At 42.1% G+C, this 22,242-nt stretch overlaps 1 protein-coding gene across 5 annotated transcripts in view; it reads left to right on the top strand.

The window, feature by feature from the left end:
* DOCK9 (dedicator of cytokinesis 9) overlaps positions 1-22,242 on the top strand; it is a 208,256-nt gene that overhangs the window by 159,184 nt on the left and 26,830 nt on the right. Inside the window, exons 36-46 of one of the 5 annotated variants that reach the window (XM_014531222.1) lie at positions 630-696; positions 2,321-2,368; positions 5,233-5,300; positions 11,612-11,727; positions 14,160-14,297; positions 14,414-14,596; positions 16,498-16,611; positions 16,729-16,944; positions 18,169-18,226; positions 19,295-19,372; positions 20,659-20,765. In XM_014531222.1, coding sequence (XP_014386708.1) covers positions 630-696; positions 2,321-2,368; positions 5,233-5,300; positions 11,612-11,727; positions 14,160-14,297; positions 14,414-14,596; positions 16,498-16,611; positions 16,729-16,944; positions 18,169-18,226; positions 19,295-19,372; positions 20,659-20,765 — 1,193 coding nt within the window. Of the gene's footprint in view, positions 1-629; positions 697-2,320; positions 2,369-5,163; positions 5,301-5,855; positions 5,900-11,611; positions 11,728-14,159; positions 14,298-14,413; positions 14,597-16,497; positions 16,612-16,728; positions 16,945-18,168; positions 18,227-19,294; positions 19,373-20,658; positions 20,766-22,242 lie in introns of all 5 variants that reach the window. The other 4 variants (XM_014531220.1, XM_014531223.1, XM_014531224.1 and 1 more) reach the window with 4 other exon arrangements.

The following is a 22,242-nucleotide window of genomic DNA, read 5'->3' as shown; positions in this document are numbered from 1 at the left end:
GTGCACGTCATAGCGACCAGTTGTTCTGCCGTTGGGCCGAAACCAGCTTTCTGACATCCCCCAAGGGGTCCCGGATTGCGAGAGGGCGCAGGCCAGGCCAAGGGACCCCACCAGTTCACGATTGGGGCCAGGGAGAGACCGTAGGAGGGCTCCAGGGCATGTCCCGCCTGGCTCCCTCAGTCCCCATTGGCCAGACCCCAGCAGCAAGCTAACCTACTGGTCGGAGCATCTGCCCTCTGGTGGCACATCATAGCAACTGGTTGACCAGTCAACTGTCTGCCCCCTGTTGGTCAGTGCACATCACAGCAACAGTTGAGCAGCCTTAGCGTATCATTAGCATATTACGCTTTGATTGGTTGAACCAGACAACCAGACACTTACCATATTGGGCTTTTATTATATAGGATAGCACTAGATGATGTACAAAGAAATTAAACTTCAAGGTTCAAACGTAGCTTCTTTAGATTGAATAAGCCCATTGTATGTGTTATCCAGATGGGTCACAGTGGTTCGTCCTCTGATTAGCTGTAAAAGGGGGCAGGGTTTGGAGGCCTCCTGAGATCTCATCCCATCTCATAATGTACAGAATGTGCATCGTGATTCTGACCTGATAAATGTTTACTTTCTAGATGCTTTGTTTACGTATTGGAACAAGGCTTCAACATCTGAACTTATGGACTTTTTTACAATATCTGAGTGAGTAGTTTTGTTTTGTTAATTGCCTCTTGATTTTTCCTGGCCAGTGAAGAGGTGTGAAGAATACTGTGTAGCTGAACCAGGAATGCAGATATTCATATCCGTACTCTTAAGCTATTTCTCCTGGACCTGATCCCAGCACCTGCTCTCATGAGCTTATGACTCAGTGGTCAGTGACCAACCTTAAATTATTAGACATGAGGTTGTTATAAGAGGTAACTACTAGTACTCTTGGGTATAAGCCATTTTAATAAAATAATAGAAAATGTATTAGCTGAGCTGGGTGGATGCTGCATTAAGTTGAGTCTAACCTATCTCAAATAGGTGCAGAAACTGAGATAGAAAAATTGCTATAATTTTTAAATGTAAGATAAGTAAAATCTTACACATTACATGTGTTATCTCATTTTTTCTCTTTAGTTTAAGTTTCTGGTTTTCTTTAAGATCATTACACGAATCCACAGTCCATTATCCAAAACTGCTGGGGCCAGATGATTTTCCAAATTCAGAATTTTTTGGATTTTTGAAAAATTTGCATATAGAGTAAACTCCATAAGACCTCAGCAGGGACTCAGGCAACACCCACAGTCAAACACATTACTGTTTCTGCAGTTAAAAATTATTTCTGCAGTAGTGTCATTATTCATAATCATTGGGTAAATCATAACTATAAGTAGTTTTATGTTTGTTAGTGGGGTCCTGATTCACGGCCAAATGAATTTGCACAAACTCAGTTGGAACCCTATGGTGCTCTGAGCTTTGTGCGTTTGGTTCATAGTCTCATGACTGTTCTCTCTAATGATTAAAGGTGGGAGTTGTCACTTGGTGAGACGAAATTCAGCATCAGAAGAACTTACTGGACATTATTTTAACTGCCTCTTATTATATGCTTTTAAAAAAATCAATATTGTGGGTATATTAAAACAAAACAAAAGATGATGTCTGTAAGGGGCCAGTCTATTTACTGAAGCCAAAAGAGAGAGCTCCTTACATAGATTTGAATGAGCACGGATACGCAACTCAGAGCAGTGCAGTAGGGCATACAGTTTCCATGGTGGTTTCTAAGGCACACTGCCTGGGTCAACATCTAAACCCTGAGTGGATGGACAACCCTATGGGTCCTGAGCCTTTCTTCTGTGTGGCTTTCACCACCCACCACAATTCTGGCAGCAGCATAATAGGGGGCTTCTGTTGTAGGTTAGAAATTTTATCTTGGTTTAGAGGGGCCTTCCAGAGAATTTCTGACAACCTGAAGTAAGGGGCTAGTACCGTGGTCAGCAAACCACGGCTCACAAGCGACATGCGGCTCTTTGGTCCCTTGAGTGTGGCTCTTCCACAAAATACCACGTGCGGGCGCGCACGTTCAATGCGATTGAAACTTCGTGGCCCATGCGTAGAAGTCGGTATTTTCTGGAAGAGCCGGTATTTTGTGGAAGAGCCACACTGAAGGGGCCAAAGAGCCGCATGTGGCTCATGAGCCGCGGTTTGCCGAGCCGCAGTTTGCTGACCACTGGGCTAGTAAGAATTTATTGAATGTGTTATTGTTGATGGGCTTAAATAAACCAATGCATTGAAAATAATTTCATCTTCGTGTTTCCCTGATAATCTTTCATCCTGTCTGCAGAGTCTGCTTGCACCAGTTCCAGTACATGGGGAAGCGATATATAGCCAGGTACTGTGGGGGTTTCAGTTTCAAGTATTATGTCATTTTCTGTATTACTTGGATCTGAATGTGTGGGAATTGTCATCTGTGGTGATTGGCAGTTGGGATTCTCATAAACAGCCATGAAGGGAGTTGGCAGGTCTTTGGATTGCTACCATAAAATCTGTTTGCATCTTTCGCCTACATTCCTTCTGTTTCGTTTTTCTCATGCATATCTCTTGGAAAGATCCTCCTTCGAGGCCTGTTGCTACACTTCTAGCCTTGCTTCCAAGTTCTCCCTCATGTCCTGTTCCTTCTGTCTTCTTTTTCTCCTCTCCCACTTCCTCTTGACGTGTCTTCTGGCTCTTTTCTCCTTCCCCAATTATTTCTCTTTCCCTGTTTTACTTTCAAAGGTTTTTTGTGGTGGTGTGTTCTTTTTTGTTTTTTTTTTAACCATTCCGTCTTCCAACTTCAAAGACACTAATTTCTCATCTAACCACATTCCTTTTTCCTTAATGAGAGAATGTTTTCAGTCCATCTCACATGTGTTTGGACTTGCACAAAAACTCTAAAATTGAGCCTTTTCTCCTCTACTTCTAAGTAAGCTACCCGTGCCCTTTGTTTTTACCCAACCAGAACCCTGTGTGGAGTATCATAAACCCACACTGCCCTGTCCCACAATAAACGCTTGGTTCTGCACTGAGTTTGGGGAGAGCTAGAAACTCATTGCTGACGGGTACCCAGGCAGCTCCTTCTTGGGAGGAATTTCCCGGAGCACATCTTGTTGTTACCAAGTTCTTACCCCTGCCCTGTAGCCATTCAGTGTGTCTGTGTTTCATTCCATGCTGTGTGTTCTGTGATAATGCACTTACGGGGTCCTGGTCTAAATATCATATTTTTCTAATGCTATTGTTTTTAATAGTTTAATTATCACTAACATTTGTTTTAAGAAAATCTTTAAAATTTAGTTGTAATTGAGTTATTTTCTCTTACCTATAATTTTGTTTAGTAGCAATGAAATAGGAAAGAGATTTTTAATATGTTTTCTGTCTGCATGAAAATTTTGCTTTTTATGTTAATATTGTTCTTCTCTTGGGATATTTGAGAAATTTTCAGAATTACGTTTTATGTTAAGTAAAAGTATATGTTTTCTTTTAAAAAGGCCAAATTTAGAGAGAATATTTTATGCTTTCCTCCTATAATTATTTTCTATTTTTAATAGAAATAGGTTGGCATTTAAAGTTCTCTAATCTTAATTCTTTTATTTTTATCATAACAGTAATTTTTACATTTGAGATTTTGAGGACCAAATGCAAGTATACACAAGGTATCCATAGACAATAGATCCCCTTTGACTTTGTCCCGTGGAGATGGGCAGTGGATTTGTAACAAAAAGGCACTGAACCAGGCAAGCTTCCCACCCTTCCTGCACTCACTGTGACCTACGTCACAAGATGACATTAGGAAAATGTGCAAAATAGAATAACACGCCTCAGAGCCGAACATGGTGAATGTGGGAAGCTGACATTTTTCTGCCCCAACAAAATATTTTAAAATTGGGTTTTGTGAAACTGTTAACTTATTTTTCAGTGACTACACATTTGATTTTTTAAAAGAAAATCCTCCAACGTCATAAGTACCTTGTATATACTTGCATATAAAAGTATGCATCTTTTGACCACCTTAAAAATGGATGAGCAGGGGATAGTGGAGGGCTGGGGCGTGGTGCTTTGTCACGTGCTCTGTGGAAAGACACACCATGCTTTGTAGAAAATCACCACGGTCTCGGCTGCATGGGAAAACGATTCCGAGCGGTGATTTAAACGTCATCAGTGTTTGCTGTTCACGGTGGTCTGGTTTAATGAGTCCTGCGCCTTCTCACTGTGTCACCTTGAAATCACCCAGCAGCATGCTGCCCCGATGATACCCCATGCATGCCCTGTTCTACCCACACGATAACACAATGAGGGAGACGGCTGGCTAAGGGATGGGGACAGGCGTCATCCCAGCACTGGTCTCATTTTTCATCTGCTCTGGTGGTGGTACACAACAGGAATTTAGCTGTTTGATTGCTAACCCAGATCACTTTTCTATTTTCTTTACTTGACTGCTGACAAGTTTAACAAAGTGTGTGGCTCTTCTCCTTCCTGCCTGGGTAAGAATAAAGGTGTTAAAACTGCTTCATTTAATCCTTCCCATTGCATGTTTGTTCTCTGTTTCTTCCAATGCATTATTTTAATTTTAAAAAGTTTTTTTTTTGTTCTTTAACAGCACATATAATTCAAAAAGATTTGTGGTGTTTTGGCAGTTGTCAGAATGCTAACTTTAGCACCATGTTGGACTGGTGCTCAATTTTTTTCTTTTTTAAAAATATTTTTAATGTGTTTTTTTATTGATTTTTTAGAGAGACAGGAAGGGAGAGGGAGAGAGAGATAGAAACATCAATGAGAGAAAAACATCATCAGTCATCTGCCTCCTGTACGCCCCCTACTGGGAATCGAACCGGTGACCTCTTGCTGCATGGGTCGATGCTCACCCACTGAGCCATACTGGCTGGGCTCCATTTTTTTCTTTTTAAGTAGCATCTCTAAAGTATTTTCTAAAACTGAAAAGTTCTCTGCTTTGGCTTGGTTTTCGCTTCTCCGTCGTCATTGGTGCTTTGCTGTGAGCCCTGTGTATCTCTGGCTCACAGACAGGCTCTCTGTGCTTGGTTCTCGCGTGGCCCGTCTGCTCTCCGCTGTGTCCTCGCCTCACTAACGCTCCCGGTCTCTCTGCAGTGTAACAAGTCTAACTTTTGCTTCTATCCCATTTCACTCATGTTGCAGGAACCAGGAAGGGTTGGGACCCATAGTTCATGATCGAAAGTCTCAGACATTGCCTGTTTCCCATAACAGAACAGGAATGATGCATGCCAGATTGCAGCAGCTGGGCAGCCTGGATAACTCTCTCACTTTTAACCACAGTAAGTCCCATGACATACCATCGTAACAGCCAGCCATCTCATGTGACAGCTCAGAGGGGAGAGCCCCAGGCCACACCACACACCACATCACCAACCTGACTTTTCTTCCAGCTCAGAGCAAGTAGGATGAAGAGCTCAAGGCGCAGTTCCCTTCCTCGGAGGAGAATGACACAATGTGGACCACGGTCAACTACGACACCAGACCTAAAAGTGCTAGCCCCTTGGCCCCAACCTCTCTGGTTGTGTTTTTAAAGCAAAATTTGGCAGGTTCAATAGCCAAACATTCTATGATATTTTTAATTTAATATTCGGATTCATTGCCTGTCACCAATTTATCATTGATCTCCCCCTTCGCCCCCCAACCCCCGCAACATCTGAGAACATCTGGGACAGATGTTGTTCACCCTGATCCCACGCATGTAATTGATCAGCGTCCACATTCTGACATTCCAGCTTAGAATGTATGTTTAACTGCTGTGAAACCATAAAGCCGGTGAATCAATTTGTGAGGGTGTGGAAAAGCCAATAACAAAGTGACTTTTTCTGTGTTTTCAGTGTGAGAAAGATATCAAGTGTGCTTGGAATTTCTGTAGACAATGGTAAGATTTAATCAGGTTGAAGTCTGCTTTCCAAAGGCTGCTTCACTTGCAAATCGAGACCTTTTGTTCATCTTGCCTTCCTAACTTTGGTGCTTTCTAACTGCACAGTAGAGACTCTGCCAAAATGTGGGCCCATATTTTTTACTTTCTTCCGTCACCAGAGGGGATGTGCTGTTCCTAAAATTTAAGTGTTTCATCTTCTTAAGGGTTTCTCAAAGCAGAAAACCTAAAAGATAATCAACCATGCAGCACTTTGAAAACTAACGTGATCATTTATGATAAATACCATTTCCGTTAGTGGTGTGTTCTCTGAATTGTTCCATCTTTTCTCCAAGCATGACATAGCTAGTTATTGTTCTATCTAGACCATGTTTGTGCTCATTTTAAGTAACATCTTTAGTACATGGTTATTAATATCTCCTCATCATTTCTAATCATAGGAACTCCATTCACTGTGACTTCCATACCTCTTTCTTAATGTAGGCCAGTAGTAAAGACAATATTCCCATCACATTACATTGATAATACAGCTGACCCTTGAACAACATGGGAGCCAGGAGCACAATCACCCTCACCGTCAAAAATCCTCGTATATTGCCAAAACCGGTTTGGCTCAGTGGATGGAGCGTCGGCCTGCGGACTGACGGGTCCTGGGTTCGATTCCGGTCAGGGGCATGTACCTGGGTTTCGGGCGCTTCCCAAGTGGGAGATGTGCAGGAGGCAGCTGATCGATGTTTCTCTCTCATCGATGTTTCTAACTCTCTATCTCTCTCCCTTCCTCTCTGTAAAAAATCAATAAAATATATAAAAAATAAAAAAAAATCCTCGTATAACTTTTGACTCCGCCCAAATTTAACTACTAATAGCCTATGGTTGACTGGGAGCCTTATTGGTAACACAAACAGTTCATTAACACATATTTTATATAGTATATGCTGTATTCTTACATAAGTTATCTAGAGAAAATAATGTTATTAAGAGAATCGTAAGAAAGAGAAAATGCATTTACAGTGCTTATTGGAAAAAAAAAAATCTTCCTATAAGTGGATCCATGCAGTTCAAACCCATATTGTTCCAGGATCAGCTGTAGGTGAAAGTAAGAAAGCTGAACAATCAAAATACAGCAGCTTCCCATTCTTCCTCCCCTGACCACATTAAATGTAATGGGCATTGTCTCTCTTTATAAAATTCTAGGCTTAATTTAAATCGGGATTGTGTCTGCCACATACTGCATTGGTAGCTTGCAAACACTAGTTCTGAGTTCTCTCTGACCTGTCGAGAGTGCATCAGTGACACGGCTACAGCTGCCGTCCTTGATGGCCCAACATCGTGACTGTTAGGGCTTCCCTAGCTCTGCAGACAAGGGATTGAAACGAACAAAACAGGGAGTTTGGTTATTTTCAGTTTTCATTTCCTAGTTAACAAACAGAAATTAAAGTTCCACTAAGCTGCAGGACCTGCTCCACTGCCTTAGCCCAGACCATGTATAACACAGGGACTGCCTCCCTGTCAGTTGGCATAAATATTTAACCGTTAACACATGTCTTAAAAAGAATCCTAAGCAGACGAAGGCCCCACCTCCAGAGATAATCATTTAGGAAACGCAGAAAACAAACAAAAATAAGAGATCAACAGGCGAATAACGAATCCGCTTACGAATGGCCTTTGCGGTGGTGGCTTGAACTGGAGGAGAGAGACAGCTGGCTGGGTTCTGCTGCCAAAAACCACATTGTTAACACAGTTGATCTCCGTTCTGTCTTCCCGCTGCCCACAGAGAGCCTGGCCTTCTTGCCTTTCTTCTTCTTCATCCTGGAGTTTTTTCTTTAGTCCGTTTTCAGTGACATTAATCCTCAATCAGTTTCTTCTGCCTTCCCAATACACAGCGTGTAGCGATTCTTTTACCTTTTGCCTGTGTTCCTACAATTCCTGCTCATTCCCAAGTGGATGTCTCATAGTCCTTGCATCTTCCCCTGGGGCTCAGTCTTCATTATAGCTCTAATTCTGATTATATGTATTTGGGTGGCTTTCGCCCTTCCCTTTTTAGCTTTTTGAGATTCAAATCATTAAGTCGGCCAAAAACCACAGAGAAGGGAGTATGTACTATATGTATGCATGTGTATGTGTGTGATCATGTATATGTATATGCACACACATGATTGTTTACATCTATACCTAGACATTTTATGGGAAATTTATAGCCATATATGTCTCTTAAAAAAAAATCTTATTTAACAATGAATACAGTACTTTCTGTTGGGCCAATCAATATGAAGTAGATATAGTATGTGAGATATTTTCTAGGATTCCAGAGTATAAAATGAATTTATTTTAGAGAAGAATTAAAACAGGAAGAGTCCCCTCTACACTTGTATTTATTATTTTCTCTTCTGTCCTGCTAGGAAAAGTTTTGTCAGCCCTCAGCATGACCAGCAGGGAGCAGCAGAGGACTGTAGAAACTTAATCCAATGGGGCCAAGATATACTTCCCATCACCCATCACTAGAACATAAGAAAAAACATCATAGGCACTACACATGTCCCTCTAGCCGGGACTTAACTTTACTCTCGGATTCTAAGAGAATATAATGAAAATGGAAAATCCCCTCGTGGACAATACTTTTAACTTTTAAAAACATTCAAAGGATAGAGGCTTGTTGTTTGGGTCATTGCCCAGGTACATGAAAGGTAAATGTTTACATCGTTAAGACATTGACTGGTTTACTGTAACGTGCACTCATTGTGTGTCAGTAGAAGAGATTTGTGCCAGGTAACAAGTTGAGAGTGATGGCTGTATGTAGAATATTTTATATAAACCAGGTAATGAGGGGGAAACGACGTGAAACATGTTTGCAAATAAGAGATACATTTGCAGAAATAATAGAAAATAAACTTTGTATTTATTTTGATGTTCTACAGTAGTCGAGGAATATATTAAATTAACTTGCATGCTAATTCATATTCCCCACTGGGGTGGGAAAGAGCAGCCAGGCGGTAGAAATGCTTGAAGAAAACCTGTATTTCCTGTAATTCAACGTAAGAGTTTAAGATCACTGGATTTAGTTGCAGAGTTTAGATTTCAGGTCAACATGGGAAAGCATTTTCTACCTGAAATGCCCATTAGCCAGTGTGGGCAGGTGTGAAAACAGAGACAGGGTGAGCACCTGATCATATGAGAACTCATCCTACTCCAAAATTCTTTGATATTTATGAATGGAGAATAGGAAAATGAATACATGATAATTAAATTTCTTTTTTACACAGAGTAGTGAATTAATATGAAAAATGCAGAGAATGCATATTCTCTGAAGTAAAATTAGTATTTTTCAAAAGTCTAAGCATGGACAATATATATTTAAAAATAGGTGAAATGGGCTGGATACTTTAAATGTCTATACTCGAGATAGCAAATAAAATACTATAAAGTCACATTTCCTGGGTTCTGAGATGTTTCTTTGATTTGGAAATGTAATTTTGTACATTTGCCAGCATTTTCAAAATTAGGTAAATTCTGTGGGGACTCTTCAAGTGTGTAGGCCACCTCATCTATAATAATCACCGGGATACCCTTAGTCAGTGTTATCTAGAAAGAGAAAGGACACCAATAAATTCAATTAAACATTTAAATTAAAAAATAATGACTTTTACAAAAGATTTGTAACTTCCCAATGCATTTTGGAGAATACAGCCATTTGGCAAAGTGCCATTTACCTTTAGTGTGATTGCTACTTATCTGTAGGATTTAATATTATATCTACCTCAAAAAAAGAAAAGAAGAAAAAAAAAGACAATTCCATGCAGAGAAAGAATGAAAATAATCACCAAAGCAAGTTTCTTGTTATAGATTAACACAGACTCTAAAACTTTATCTGGGGTAAATGGCAGCCCTCAGTAAAGGGTCCTTCTGGGCTGTGTGATAGTTTCGGTTGGTCTAATAAAAAGTGTAATTTTTTGCTCCTTCTTGCCCCAGTTTGTGATCGTTCTGTTTTCCTCTTTCATTGTCTCTGAATCTTTCCAAACAAACCTCACTGAATGAGGACATGCCTTGGCTTACGAAGGCAGCACAATACATATTAGTCCCCAAAATAGCCATCTTCCTTGTCTCTGGGAGATTTCTTACCCAAAATGCAGAAATAAAAAGAACCGGAACTAGCATGGTGCCAGGTGCGTTACGTGGGGTCACTGAGGGCACGTGGACTGTGCCGCGGTGTGAAAATAATGCAGTCCACAGACACAGGACTTCAACCACCTTTTAAAAGCCAAGCAGAATCGGGGGAAAGCACACAGCAGTATTCTTATCATGTTTCGAAAAGCAACTCGGTAGCTTTGAAAAGCTTTTTTTTTTTTTGTACCTTTTAGAAATTATCCTGTAGCTGACATTTATTAAAGTCAGAATAACATCATGCTAGTTCCCTTATTTTATCCTCGTAATGTGTAGTATGATACAGTGACCTCCATAAGGAATTTGCAGTGTAGTTTCTGTTTCTCCCCCACTTCTGGCCTCAAGAGAATTCTGTAAGTTTTCTGTACTTCATTTTCCTGATCCATGTACAAAATGTCCTCCTCTCTGGAGTATTAAGAAAATTACCTACATAGTAAGTGTTGATTTGTTTTTGCTCCTTGGAGAAAGACATTACATGATGTTTTATTATATTGCCATCTTTCCTTGTAATCTAGATCAATACTGTAACATCTTTGCATCTCTGTATTTTCTGCTAATGCATACCATTCATAATTTAATATCTCAAATTGTATGTCGACCTCCATTTTTATTGGTACTAAATTGATTTTACAGCCACATAAGAAGATATCAGTTTGTACTTAAATTATGATTCTTCAAGTTCTTTCCTTTCCTTAAACATTTCTTTCAGACACACTGGCTTTTGTGCTTTTTATTAAAGCAAGTAGAATACTATTAGCAGTACAGTCAACTCTTGATTATTAATCATGGTTCTAGCTGATAACACAGCTCTTTACATTATTGACTTAACGCTTACATAGCATTCACTCTGTGCCAGGCACTGTCTTCAGAGCTTCACAGATATTAACGAATTTAATACTCACCACAGCCTCTGAGATAGATACTGTTATTATCCCCATTCTACAGATGAGGATAAAGAGGTCAAATGACTTGCCCAAGGTCACACAGCTAGCAGGTGGCCAAGCTGGACTCAGGGAGCAGCAGCCTGGCTCATCTTCTTACCCCCTGTGCTGTGCGCTGCCTCTGTCTGTGTGGGAAGCTTTGGACATCTCCACCTCCCTCACCACTCTCGCCGTCCTTCAGCTCAGCCAAGTGGCTAGATTGATGGAGTCCGGTCCAGGTGCCTTCCTGGCTCCACTGTTCACTAACTGTGTGACTTAAGACAAGTTGTTTAGCCTTTCCGGTCCTCCATTTCCTTATCTGCAAAGGGGGTTTAATAATGTACATATTTCATAGGGCTGTTGAAGGATTCCATGAAGTAATACCTGTAAAGTTCATAGAATTATGGCTGGCATATAGCAAGCACACAATAAATGCTTGCTGCTATTACTTCCCTTCTGGAGTTGAAAAAGACTTATAATTGAATGCAAACATTATTAACTACCAGCCCCCCCACACCCCCCAAAAAAGCAAGCCTTCTATAAATAATCAAAAGCTGACTGACTGTACCAGCCCGCCAGCCGCTCTGCTCTGTGTGCAGCCCCCGGCAGTGACCTTGTGTTGTAATTCACGCAGGCTACGGCCATTCGGATGCAGACGTGCTTCACCAGTCGTTACTCGAAGCCAACATTGCCACTGAGGTGTGCCTCACGACTCTGGACACTCTCTCTCTGTTTACACTGGCGTTTAAGGTTGGTATTGAACGGCTGTTCGTGGTCAGAACTCCACCTTTTACATCCGTGTGCTGCTTCAGCTGGACCAGCGAGGCCTTCTGTGTTGTCTTTTTACTTCACTGTTGTTGCCCTGTAAGGAAGCCATTCATCCTTCAATGCCCTTAATGAAATTGCTCCCCAGTTAATGACTTGAATTCCCCGAACTATAATAAAGCTTACCTGGTCAGGGCGTCCCACAGGTGTGTGAACAGTGGAAACAGCGGTGTGTACCTAGGAAACAGGCTTTTGCTGTGCCCTCCAGGATGATAAACGTGAGAACGTACCAGGCATCTCTGCCTCTCCCCTCCTTAAACAAGTCTCAGTGTGGTAGCGGTTGAAACGAGTTATTTATCCATAAAGAAGCGTTAAAGTACAAACGCACTCACCTTCTTAAATCTAAAAAAATCTGTTACTTGATTAAATGGTAGGAGCATTTCAGGGATAGAAAAGGTTGTTTTGGTCTGATGTTTGGGTTTTGGGAAATAATATTCAGGCAGATGAAGAGGGTCTCTTCAGGCATTCTCTTGTTTTTAGGAACCAAATGCTTCCCATTCTTGCTAAATGATTGCTTCCATTTCCGGCACAGAAGGGAGAAACTGCATGAATATTAATATGCTGTGAATCTTGAAACAGTTTATTTGCAAGGGTATTTGAAAGACAGAACCTAAATCACTCTCTGCTTTGCTTATCTCCACTTCTCATAAAAGCACGTTTCTTTCTTAGAGTAAAAATATTTGCCCTGGTATCATGTGCAGATCCTAACAGAATAAGTGTCTTTTCACAGGGACCCTCCATTCCTGTGGGCCTCAGTGAATGTTCCAGACTCTTTATGTTTAGTGTCTATGACTTTCTAATTAATAAGAGAGAGGCAGAAATTGATTAGAAAATTAAGGAAGGCAGCTAGTGTGTGTGTGTGTGTGGGGGGGGGTGTTCCTAAAATGAAAGGTCCTTTATTCCCTTAAGTGAGGGCTTATTTATATCTTGTGTAAGTGGGCTTTAATTCCACTCTCGCAAGCAAGTTTTGAGATCAGAACCTAAGAAGACTAAATCCTGAAAATGGGAAGCAACACCTTGACCAGAGAGAGTGAAGGGAAAATAATTCAACTCTGGAGGGAGGAACTTAGAGATGGGAACAATTCAGACAACAGGAACGGGGTCTTGGCAATTTTTGTGAACCATTTCCTCTGGATCCCTCCGCGCAAAGAGCGCTGAGAAAATAAAAGCTCACACCCAGATTCGCCCAGACCTTACTCCACCCCTAATTAGGAAGGACTGTGGTTCCTGGGAAAGTGGTGCTCGCAGACAACAAACCATGTAAGCAGTTCCCCAAACGCTGGAAGCAGCCTTTTTATTTTTGGTTGCTGAACAGTTGCTCATGGTTGAGAATTACATAATGTTCAGTTAATTAAAACACGCTTCCTGCTCATTAGATTGCTTCTTCTCATGATGGAATTCAATACTGTGCCTTGGTGTTGCATAATATAAAGATCATTGTGATTTCCAGGTGTCCTACCAGCTGTGAATGCATTGTTGTTGCACAAAAAAAAACCAACAAAAAACTTATCCCTTAAATTTTTTCCCCACAATAAGATGTGGTAACAGTTTGCTGGGAAGTTTTATAATTCCTCTTTTTATAGAAAAAAGTAAACTCTCTGAAACATAAGTTTATTAACAGGCTTATTTATAACTACCAGCTGTGAATGCATCTGTGAATCACAAAAAAAAACCAACAAAAAACTTATCCCTTAAATTTTTTCCCCACAATAAGATGTGGTAACAGTTTGCTGGGAAGTTTTATAATTCCTCTTTTTATAGAAAAAAGTAAACTCTCTGAAACATAAGTTTATTAACAGGCTTATTTATAACACAAGAGGATTCTGTGCTTTCTTAGAGGATTCATGGCAGAGTTAACGTCATAAGTTGTCGTACTTAGTACCTGGAAAATTTAACCTTTGAGTTTATAATTCCTCTTTTTATAGAAAAAAGTAAACTCTCCGAAACATAAATTTATTAACAGGCTTACTTATAATAGCACAAGAGGATTCTGTGCTTTCTTAGAGGATTCATGGCAGAGTTTTTTTTTGCTTATCTCCACTTCTCATAAAAGCACGTTTAAGTACTATCATCTCATAAGTACTATGAGGTCAGCCTTGAGTTGATATATTCAAATTCACATTGACAGGTTTGGTTTATTTCATCCTGCACATTGTAAGATTTAACCTTGTAAGATTTAGGCCCAGAATGTGTTTCTATTGGTAAATTAATATTTACATGTTGAATCAACATGAGACTGACCGACATTATAAGTTGTACTTAGTACCTGGAAAATTTAACCTTTGAACCTCAAAATGGTGTGAGACCTACTGGGTGTCTGTGCGCCTCACGGATGCAGCCGTCCTTGTGTGTTTTAGAACCAGCTCCTGGCTGACCATGGACATAATCCGCTCATGAAAAAAGTTTTTGACGTCTACCTGTGCTTTCTTCAAAAACATCAGTCTGAAACGGCTTTGAAAAACGTCTTCACTGCCTTGAGGTCGTTAATTTATAAGGTAAGCTGTTTCACCGGGGAGGTCATCGTCGATTGTCCTGCGTTTTCCTCTTGCACCCGGAGAGGAGGGGCACACTGACCGTGACTTGGTTGCTTGCTTTCTCGTACTCCGCCTAGTTTCCCTCGACGTTCTACGAAGGGAGAGCTGACATGTGTGCCGCTCTGTGCTACGAGATCCTGAAGTTCTGCAACTCCAAGCTGAGCTCCATCAGGACCGAGGCCTCCCAGCTGCTCTACTTCCTGATGAGGAACAACTTCGACTACACTGGGAAGAAGTCCTTCGTCCGGACGCATTTGCAAGTGAGTGTAGTGTAGCTTTCCCATACAAGTGCACTCTGAAATTCTGTTCCGGCAGGGAAACTGTGTGTCACGTGTGCTGAATTACCTCTGCATAAGTACTATGAGGTCAGCCTGGAGGTGATATATTCACAGTCACATTGACAGGTTTGGTTTATTTCATCCTGTACATTGTAAGATTTAACCTTGTAAGATTTAGGCCCAGGATGTGTTTCTGTTGGCAACTTAATATTTACATGTTGAATCAACATGAGACTGACCGAAATTCCATTGAATGGAGATTTATTAGAATCGGTGTGAGGATGCCTCATGGTAACCATCTTAGGTAAGACACAAAACGTCCAAAGTGGTTCCTGTCTGTCTTCCAGCTACTAATATACACCTGTCTCTCAAGTATTAAAATGTCTCAAGTTCTCTGCTCTGGGAACCATGCCAGATACTGAAAAGTCATGCGTATTTTTGTTAGAGACTCTTTTTCTGCAAACATGTAGAGGAATGCCCTCTTCATCCCTGTATTTAGTCTTTTATTTAAACAAGTATTTATTGTTTGCAAACTACACACAAGGATCCATGGACAAAACAGAACCCCCTCTTGGCTCTCACGGAGTATACATCCAGCTGGATCCCCAACACCCTCGGAGTACAGTGTGCCCTGGGCTGTAATAGAGGAATGTTAGTGCCCCAAGGAGGGGCATCTGGCTGGAGACCCGGGGGAAGGAGGGGAAGAAGCTCCCAGAGGGTGTGAAGGATGCACGCTGCTTAGCAACCCAGGGGAAAGGACCCATCCAGGGAACTGGAGAAGATCCTTAGTGAAGTTGAGAATGTGGGTGAGAACAAGTTGAGGAGGCATCATTGCCTATTTGGAGGGATTTCCTGGACCCCAGTGCTGAGAGTGGATTGGGGGAGTCAAGACCTTATCTAGGGAGACCGTGGGGAAACCACAGTCCAATATAGGCCAGAGAGGCTGGTGTTCTGGACCAGTTGTGGTGAGGTTAGAAGGAAGAGGAGGTAGAGGTGACAGCACTTTGTGATTGGCTGCGCTTGGGTGCGGTGAAGGAACAGGAGGGAATAAGGATGGCATCTATGCATTTTAGCTTGAGTAACTGGGTAAAGCCAGTGCTATTCATAGACCCCCAAGAAAGAAAGATTTCCCTATTGCATAGTTAATATGTATACCTTTTAACAAAAAATGCAAGGACAGTCCACTTATTGAAAGTTCATACCAAAAACCAAGGTATAGTATTTATCTAAGGTCTCTCTTTTTATTAGAGAAAGTGATAGGTAACCATCCAAATGGTATGGGCTTATCTGATTCTCTCTTTTTTTAAAACTTACCTTTATTTTTTAAAGTATTACAGATGTCCCCCTTTTTATTTTCCCCATTGACTCCCTCCACCACACATCCACCATCCCCAGACCTTCACCACACTATTGTCTGTGTCCATGGGGTAGGCATATATGCATATAAATTCCCCAGTTAATCTCTCCAAACCACTCCCCTGCCCCTGCCCTCTCATTCCTCTACACCAGTGGTTCTCAACCTTCTGGCCCTTTAAATACAGTTCCTCATGTTGTGACCCAACCATAAAATTATTTTCGTTGCTACTTCATAACTATAATATTGCTACTGTTATGAATCGTAATATAAATATCTGATATGCAGGATGGTCTTAGGTGACCCCTGTGAAAGGGTCGTTCGACTGCCAAAGGGGTCGCGACCCACAGGTTGAGAACCACTGCTCTACACTCTCTTATTACCATTTTTCTATGCAAATAAAATACTTAATGATAGCATAATCCCCTTCTGGAATACTTCTTGCACAACCTACCTGAAGGCAGGAGCTGAGCCCAGGTGAGGAGTCATTTGAAGGTGAATTGATTTGCTCACATTTGTTGTCCCTAAGGTCATTATTTCCGTAAGCCAGCTGATAGCAGATGTTGTGGGGATCGGGGGAACCAGATTCCAGCAGTCCTTGTCTATCATCAACAACTGTGCCAACAGCGACAGGCTCATCAAGGTGGGTGGCCTGGTCCCTTTGTCTTTCTTACCCCCAAGACTGCCTCCTCTCTACCATGTACGTGGACAGGCCGAGCACAGCTGAAAACCACGTGTCCTTCTCCCACTCCTGTTGCAGCACACCACCTTCTCCTCGGACGTGAAGGACTTGACCAAAAGGATACGCACAGTCCTGATGGCCACGGCCCAGATGAAGGAGCACGAGAACGACCCTGAGATGCTGGTGGACCTCCAGTACAGCCTGGCCAAGTCCTACGCCAGCACCCCTGAGCTCCGGAAGACGTGGCTGGACAGCATGGCCAGGATCCACGTCAAAAACGGGGATCTCTCCGAGGTAGCCCTGCAAGCCTTCCCACTGGCTTTTTTGGGAAAACTGTGCCCCATTCACTAAAAGAAGCCAATTTTGAGAAAAATTGCCCAGTAATTAAAAGAAGCCAATTAGCCCTAGCCAGTGTGTTCAGTGATTAGAGCATTGGCCCGCACACCTAAGGGTTTCAGGTTTGATTCCCGATCAAGGGCAACCCCGTTGTTCAATCTCCTTCCAGGTTAGGGTGCCTGGGGGAGGCAACCAATCAATGTGTCTCTCACATCGATGTTTCTCTCTCACTCCTCCCACCCTCCCTTCCACTCTCTCTAAAAAACAGTGGAAAGAATATCCATAGGTGAGGATTAACAAAAATAAAATAAAAAAGAAGCCAATTAAAAATATGGGATACTTTAAACAGTGTTAGGCTCAGGGTTACTTCATAGTCATGTAAGCATTTTAATAATTTACCAAATTGTAAGGGGATATGTATGTCACAAAAGGGCATTGTTTGAAAGCTCTTAGAAAACATCCATGTTCATGCAGATGCCTGCTAATTCAAGTGCACTCGGTGCCTGCATCCAACATCCCCTCAAGTTCTAAAATTCCTCTATTTATGATAAAATTAAATTTTCATATTATTAAAGTATTGATAGGGCATAGGTTTTACCCCTTTTGAGGTTGTTCATTGCCATCTGTGGCCTTGGTAGATGTTAGAGCGCGCCCTTGTGTTCAGAGCTGCCATGTCTCAGTAAGCAGATAGTGTGGGGAGGAGTTAGGTGTGTGCTCCGGAAAAGTGCCAAATCCCAGATCCAACATTTACTGACTCTGTGACACTGAGCCAGTTTTTAACCCCTGTGTGTCAATAACATCTGTAAAATGGAATCAGGAAAACAGTAGGCTCTAAGGCATGTTCTTATTCCCATGAAAACTGTGTTTAGGGTTGTGCTAAGGCATGTAGGCATGATCAATGGAATTAACAAAGAAGCATGCTTTTATTTTTAAACTTCTGTAATTGCTAAAATTAGTAAAATTACGTTCCATATCTGAAAAAAAGTTTGTAACTTTTTTATGGAGTCCATTCTGTTTGACAATTGTTCCACTTCTTTCCAAAGGTAAAGATGTCAACTATTAGGAACATGAGTTGGTGCCTTGGGATCTAACATAAGTACACACAGTCATTAGATTTCTGTCTACGAGCATTTTGACATGCTGTATAAATGGTGATTCTGAGGCATGTGTCTCTTGTTGCAGGCGGCAATGTGCTATGTCCATGTCACAGCCCTGGTGGCAGAATATCTCACACGGAAAGGTGAGGAGTTTCCTGTGTTTTGTGAAATGAACATAAAACTGTACAAACCAGCAATGATAAGCAGGAGCAGTTGAGAAAGATTTGGAGGTGGGGGGATTGCGTACATAAAACTGTACAAACCAGCAATGATAAGCAGGAGCCGTTGAGAAAGATTTGGAGGTGGGGGGGTTGTGTGGTTTGTGTGTGTGTGTGTGTACGTGTGTACGCTATTCATTGTTTTGTTTGCTGAGTGTGTGTGTGTGTGTGTGTGTGTGTGAGTGTGTACGCTATTCATTGTTTTGTTTTCGGGGGGTGACATTTGCTTGACTTGGTAGGCACAGCAGAAATGCCAACATCAAAAAGAAAAGTGGGTGACATGTCGTATCATCTCTTGCTAATGGCTCCATCACCCAAAGACTAGTTAATGAGCTTTGCAGTGAAGTGAGGCCAATCTTGAGCTGAAAAGATTTTATTTTCCCCTTAAGATAGTTCCCACTGGAACTATTTATCTATCAAAAGACAGTTGTAACGGGAGCTCATCGGACAGCGTTTTCTGGACCAGGGCCCAGTTGGCTGTATTGTGTGAGGAGGCAGCTTGCTGGCTGGAAACCTTGCCTCCCCGTGGAAGGAAAGGGCAGTGAGTGAATGGTGCCCGTTTGTGCATTTCATACCTGTTCCCAGATTAGCAGGCCGTGAATCCTCTCGTGTGTTCCTTTTGGCTGAACGCCAGTTGCTCATTTCCATTGCAAAATCAGGGCAGCCTCCAATGGCGGCGTTTATTTTTGGAGCACGAGGATCTTAGAAAACCTGGCCGTGTGTGCACGTGACAAGCACAGCAGTTCCAGGTCTGGCTAATGAGGAGAGTGTTTGCAGAGTGAGAAATGATAGGAAGTCACAGATGCCCGGCCAGCGAATGTCTATATTTCTGGTGCAGCTGGCTATTTGGAATGAAACTAAAGTGAGTCTTAGGCTTGCCGTACATCAGAGCCTGAGAGAGAAGGAAATTCAAGAAGAGCTCCATATTCTCTTACTACCAGCACGCTTTCCTGTTGAGACCTATTGTCAGGTAATACATTTCCTCATGTTTAGAAGCAGACATAGCCCTCCGACGGGAGCCAACCCTCTCCCCCTACAGCTACAGCACCTGCCAGAGGAGGCGCCAGGGAGGTGAGCCCGGGGGTCGGCCCGGTCCATGGGGCCCCAGCCGTCCCATCCACATGACACTCAGAGGTGTGGGGACTTTCTTTTTCAACTCTGCCTGGACGGCCTTGGCCTCGGCTCTCCTTTCTCCTTCTGTTCCTGCCTCTCCGTTCAGTGGGCAAGGAGAGGAAAGCCCTCTGGCCACCACTGTAGTTGTCCCACTGGAGTTAAATTGTACCTTCCAGTGTACTCTGTCACCTAAAAGTGGGTGGTTGGCTTTTGCAGTTTTGCTTTTTGTACGTTAATGTATCTGAGGCTCCTGGATTAGGGCTTTCATTTGTCTCCATTAAACAAAAGCAGGTCTAGACTAGGATAGGGGCAGAGTCTCATGTGGAAACGTTGACCAGTAGGAAAATCTCTGGCTTTAGGTCCTACTCCTTTAAGACTTGATTTCAAAATTCTCTGTGTTCCTCCTGTTCCCAAAATATGGGACGTCTGAATTCAAGTTTTGACTTCTGTTTTGGTTTATTGAAAACAATGATCACAAAATAGAGTAAAAGATATTTCAAGTCCTTCATTTGATTATGTTTACAGAGACCCCAAATGGGTCATTTTTGCTATTACCTTATCCCAGCTGCAACCTTATTCCATCCCCCCTTAGAGAGCTGAGTGCCTAGGCCCCTGAAGCACTCATGCTTTCTGTGCTCTTGCTCTCCAGCTGTGGGGGAAAGAGGCCTCTCCTTACCCTAGACAGCCCATGTGGAACCAGCTAAGACAGCCTCTCGGGTCGTCACTGTGGCTGCTGAGTTACATCTTGGTTTTATAGACTGCTTCATGCAGGAAGGGCAGGTTCTGGGTTACCCCCAGCCAGAGTACGTGAGATGACAGCTTGACGGAAATATAGTTATTTTTGAATCCAATATTTTTCCTTGATTGGCTTTGGCTTCTTTATTTTTCTTGGTATCTGAGCATAAACATCTTACCAAATCAAATTTATTGTTTATTGGTCATCATTTTATAATTAATTCAATTCCATACCTAGTTCAGTTCATTTACAGTTTAAAGATTGCATACATTTTAATAAAGGTGGGTGAAAAATAAAACAGGGTGAGAAAAAGAAACATTGAGGAAGCGAGTGAAGAAAAGCACACAGTGGTCCCCGGGCTCCCACGGGAGTACTGGCCTGAGACCCAGGGGATTTCAAAATCGGTCCTTTCATTCAATACAGAAACATTCAGGGCAGGAGGAACCCTCGCGGTTCATTCACTTACGGGTTAATAACTCACTCTCTCCCCCTGCTGTCTCGATTCTAGGCATGTTTAGACAGGGATGCACAGCCTTCCGGGTGATCACCCCAAACATAGAGGAGGAGGCCTCCATGATGGAAGACGTCGGCATGCAGGATGTCCACTTCAACGAGGTGAGCGCCCCGGCCCGTGCAGTTTGCCATGACGAGAACCTCCGCCCCTGTGGTTTACCTGCCAGTGCGTGGGACAAAGGCCCTTCTCTCTGTAGCTGCTGTTGACACACTTTGTCTAACTAACGTAATGCTCCAGACACCGGGAACAGAGCAACGGACAGCTCTACCATTCCATCTCCCTTCCTAGGAATCCATCCTGGACTCCCAAAGGAGAGTTTGAGAAGCTGGTTAGTAGTGAAGTGAGGCTGAGAGGTCAAGCTCTGTGATGAAAGTTTAAAAATCACTATCCTAAAATGTCTAGTCTCAAATAATGCTCTAACTTAAAACATGAGAAAGGAGGATAATATATTGAGTGTTTTTCATATTTAAATATTAAAATAATTTTAACCAAAATAGATAAAGTTTTATTAGCATCCTGAAATCAAAAGGCAAACTGGTTATTACATGCCATTAACTGTTCAGCAATCTCCACACCTTGAAATGCCTGGATAGATGTTAATTTGTTACTTTGAAGTCACTGTGGTAACAGGGCCCATGTGTTCTTGGCTTTGAACTCCTCACTTCAAGGCAAGTTTTAACTGGGTTTTTCCCCGAGAAGAAGCTTGAATGGATTTTCTCCTTGTAGAAATCACCCTTGTCCCCCATGCCAAGTCAGACCTTCGGGGTGCAGCCTTTCGTTTAGAATTCAGTAAGGAAAACAGTGATGTCAACAACAATGAAAGATTTGAAAGTAAACAATTCTCAGGAACCTGTCCCACAGGGATGATACAATAAAGCTCAAGTTTGCTCATCTGATTAAATATGAGGCTGGAATAATCACTACTGCCTAGAGAATTACCCAGTGAAATAAAGTACAGGTTTTATTGGGGAAATTTGTGAATGGCACCCACTCTGCACAAGAGCCAAACACGTGATAGGGATAGCTTTATCAGTCATTTTCAGAATATGGATTGCCCACCCTGTCCTTGAAGCATGCAGTTGGTAAATCTTTAACAAGGTCCATAGGGCATGATCTGTGATGATTAGGATGTGACACAGCAGGATCATAAAGTCCTGCGCAAGCCGGGCACATCTAGATTGAAGCTAGTCAGGAACGGAAAGGATAATGTGTTCGAAAAGCCAGGAAAACAGACATTGCCACTTACCTTTCTCCTTTAGCTATCAGGATGTTTTAGAAAAAAGAGAAAGTTGAAAATCTCTACTGGAGAAGGGAATAGGTGTATAACACATAGTTTAAAAATCATTGTCCTTTTAAGCTGCATTGTTAGATATATTTGAACGCCTTTAATGATCTCCTAAATGATTTTAGAGAAGTTACCTAAAAATACATAATGCTCCTCCCAGCAGGCCTCAGATGAGTTTTTGTTGGTCGCAGTTCATGTTTCCTGACTTTGATCGCAAGAGCAGACTCCCCCCCGGCTACTTTTGATTAGACAAAAAGGAAGGAACATCCCATTTCTGTTTGTAATTTTGTTTC

This window comes from Myotis brandtii, unplaced genomic scaffold (genome assembly GCF_000412655.1).
Source record: "Myotis brandtii unplaced genomic scaffold, ASM41265v1 scaffold796, whole genome shotgun sequence".
Lineage (NCBI taxonomy): Eukaryota > Metazoa > Chordata > Mammalia > Chiroptera > Vespertilionidae > Myotis > Myotis brandtii.
Note: the sequence above shows the minus strand (reverse complement) of the source record. Positions and strands in the feature narration are given on the sequence as shown.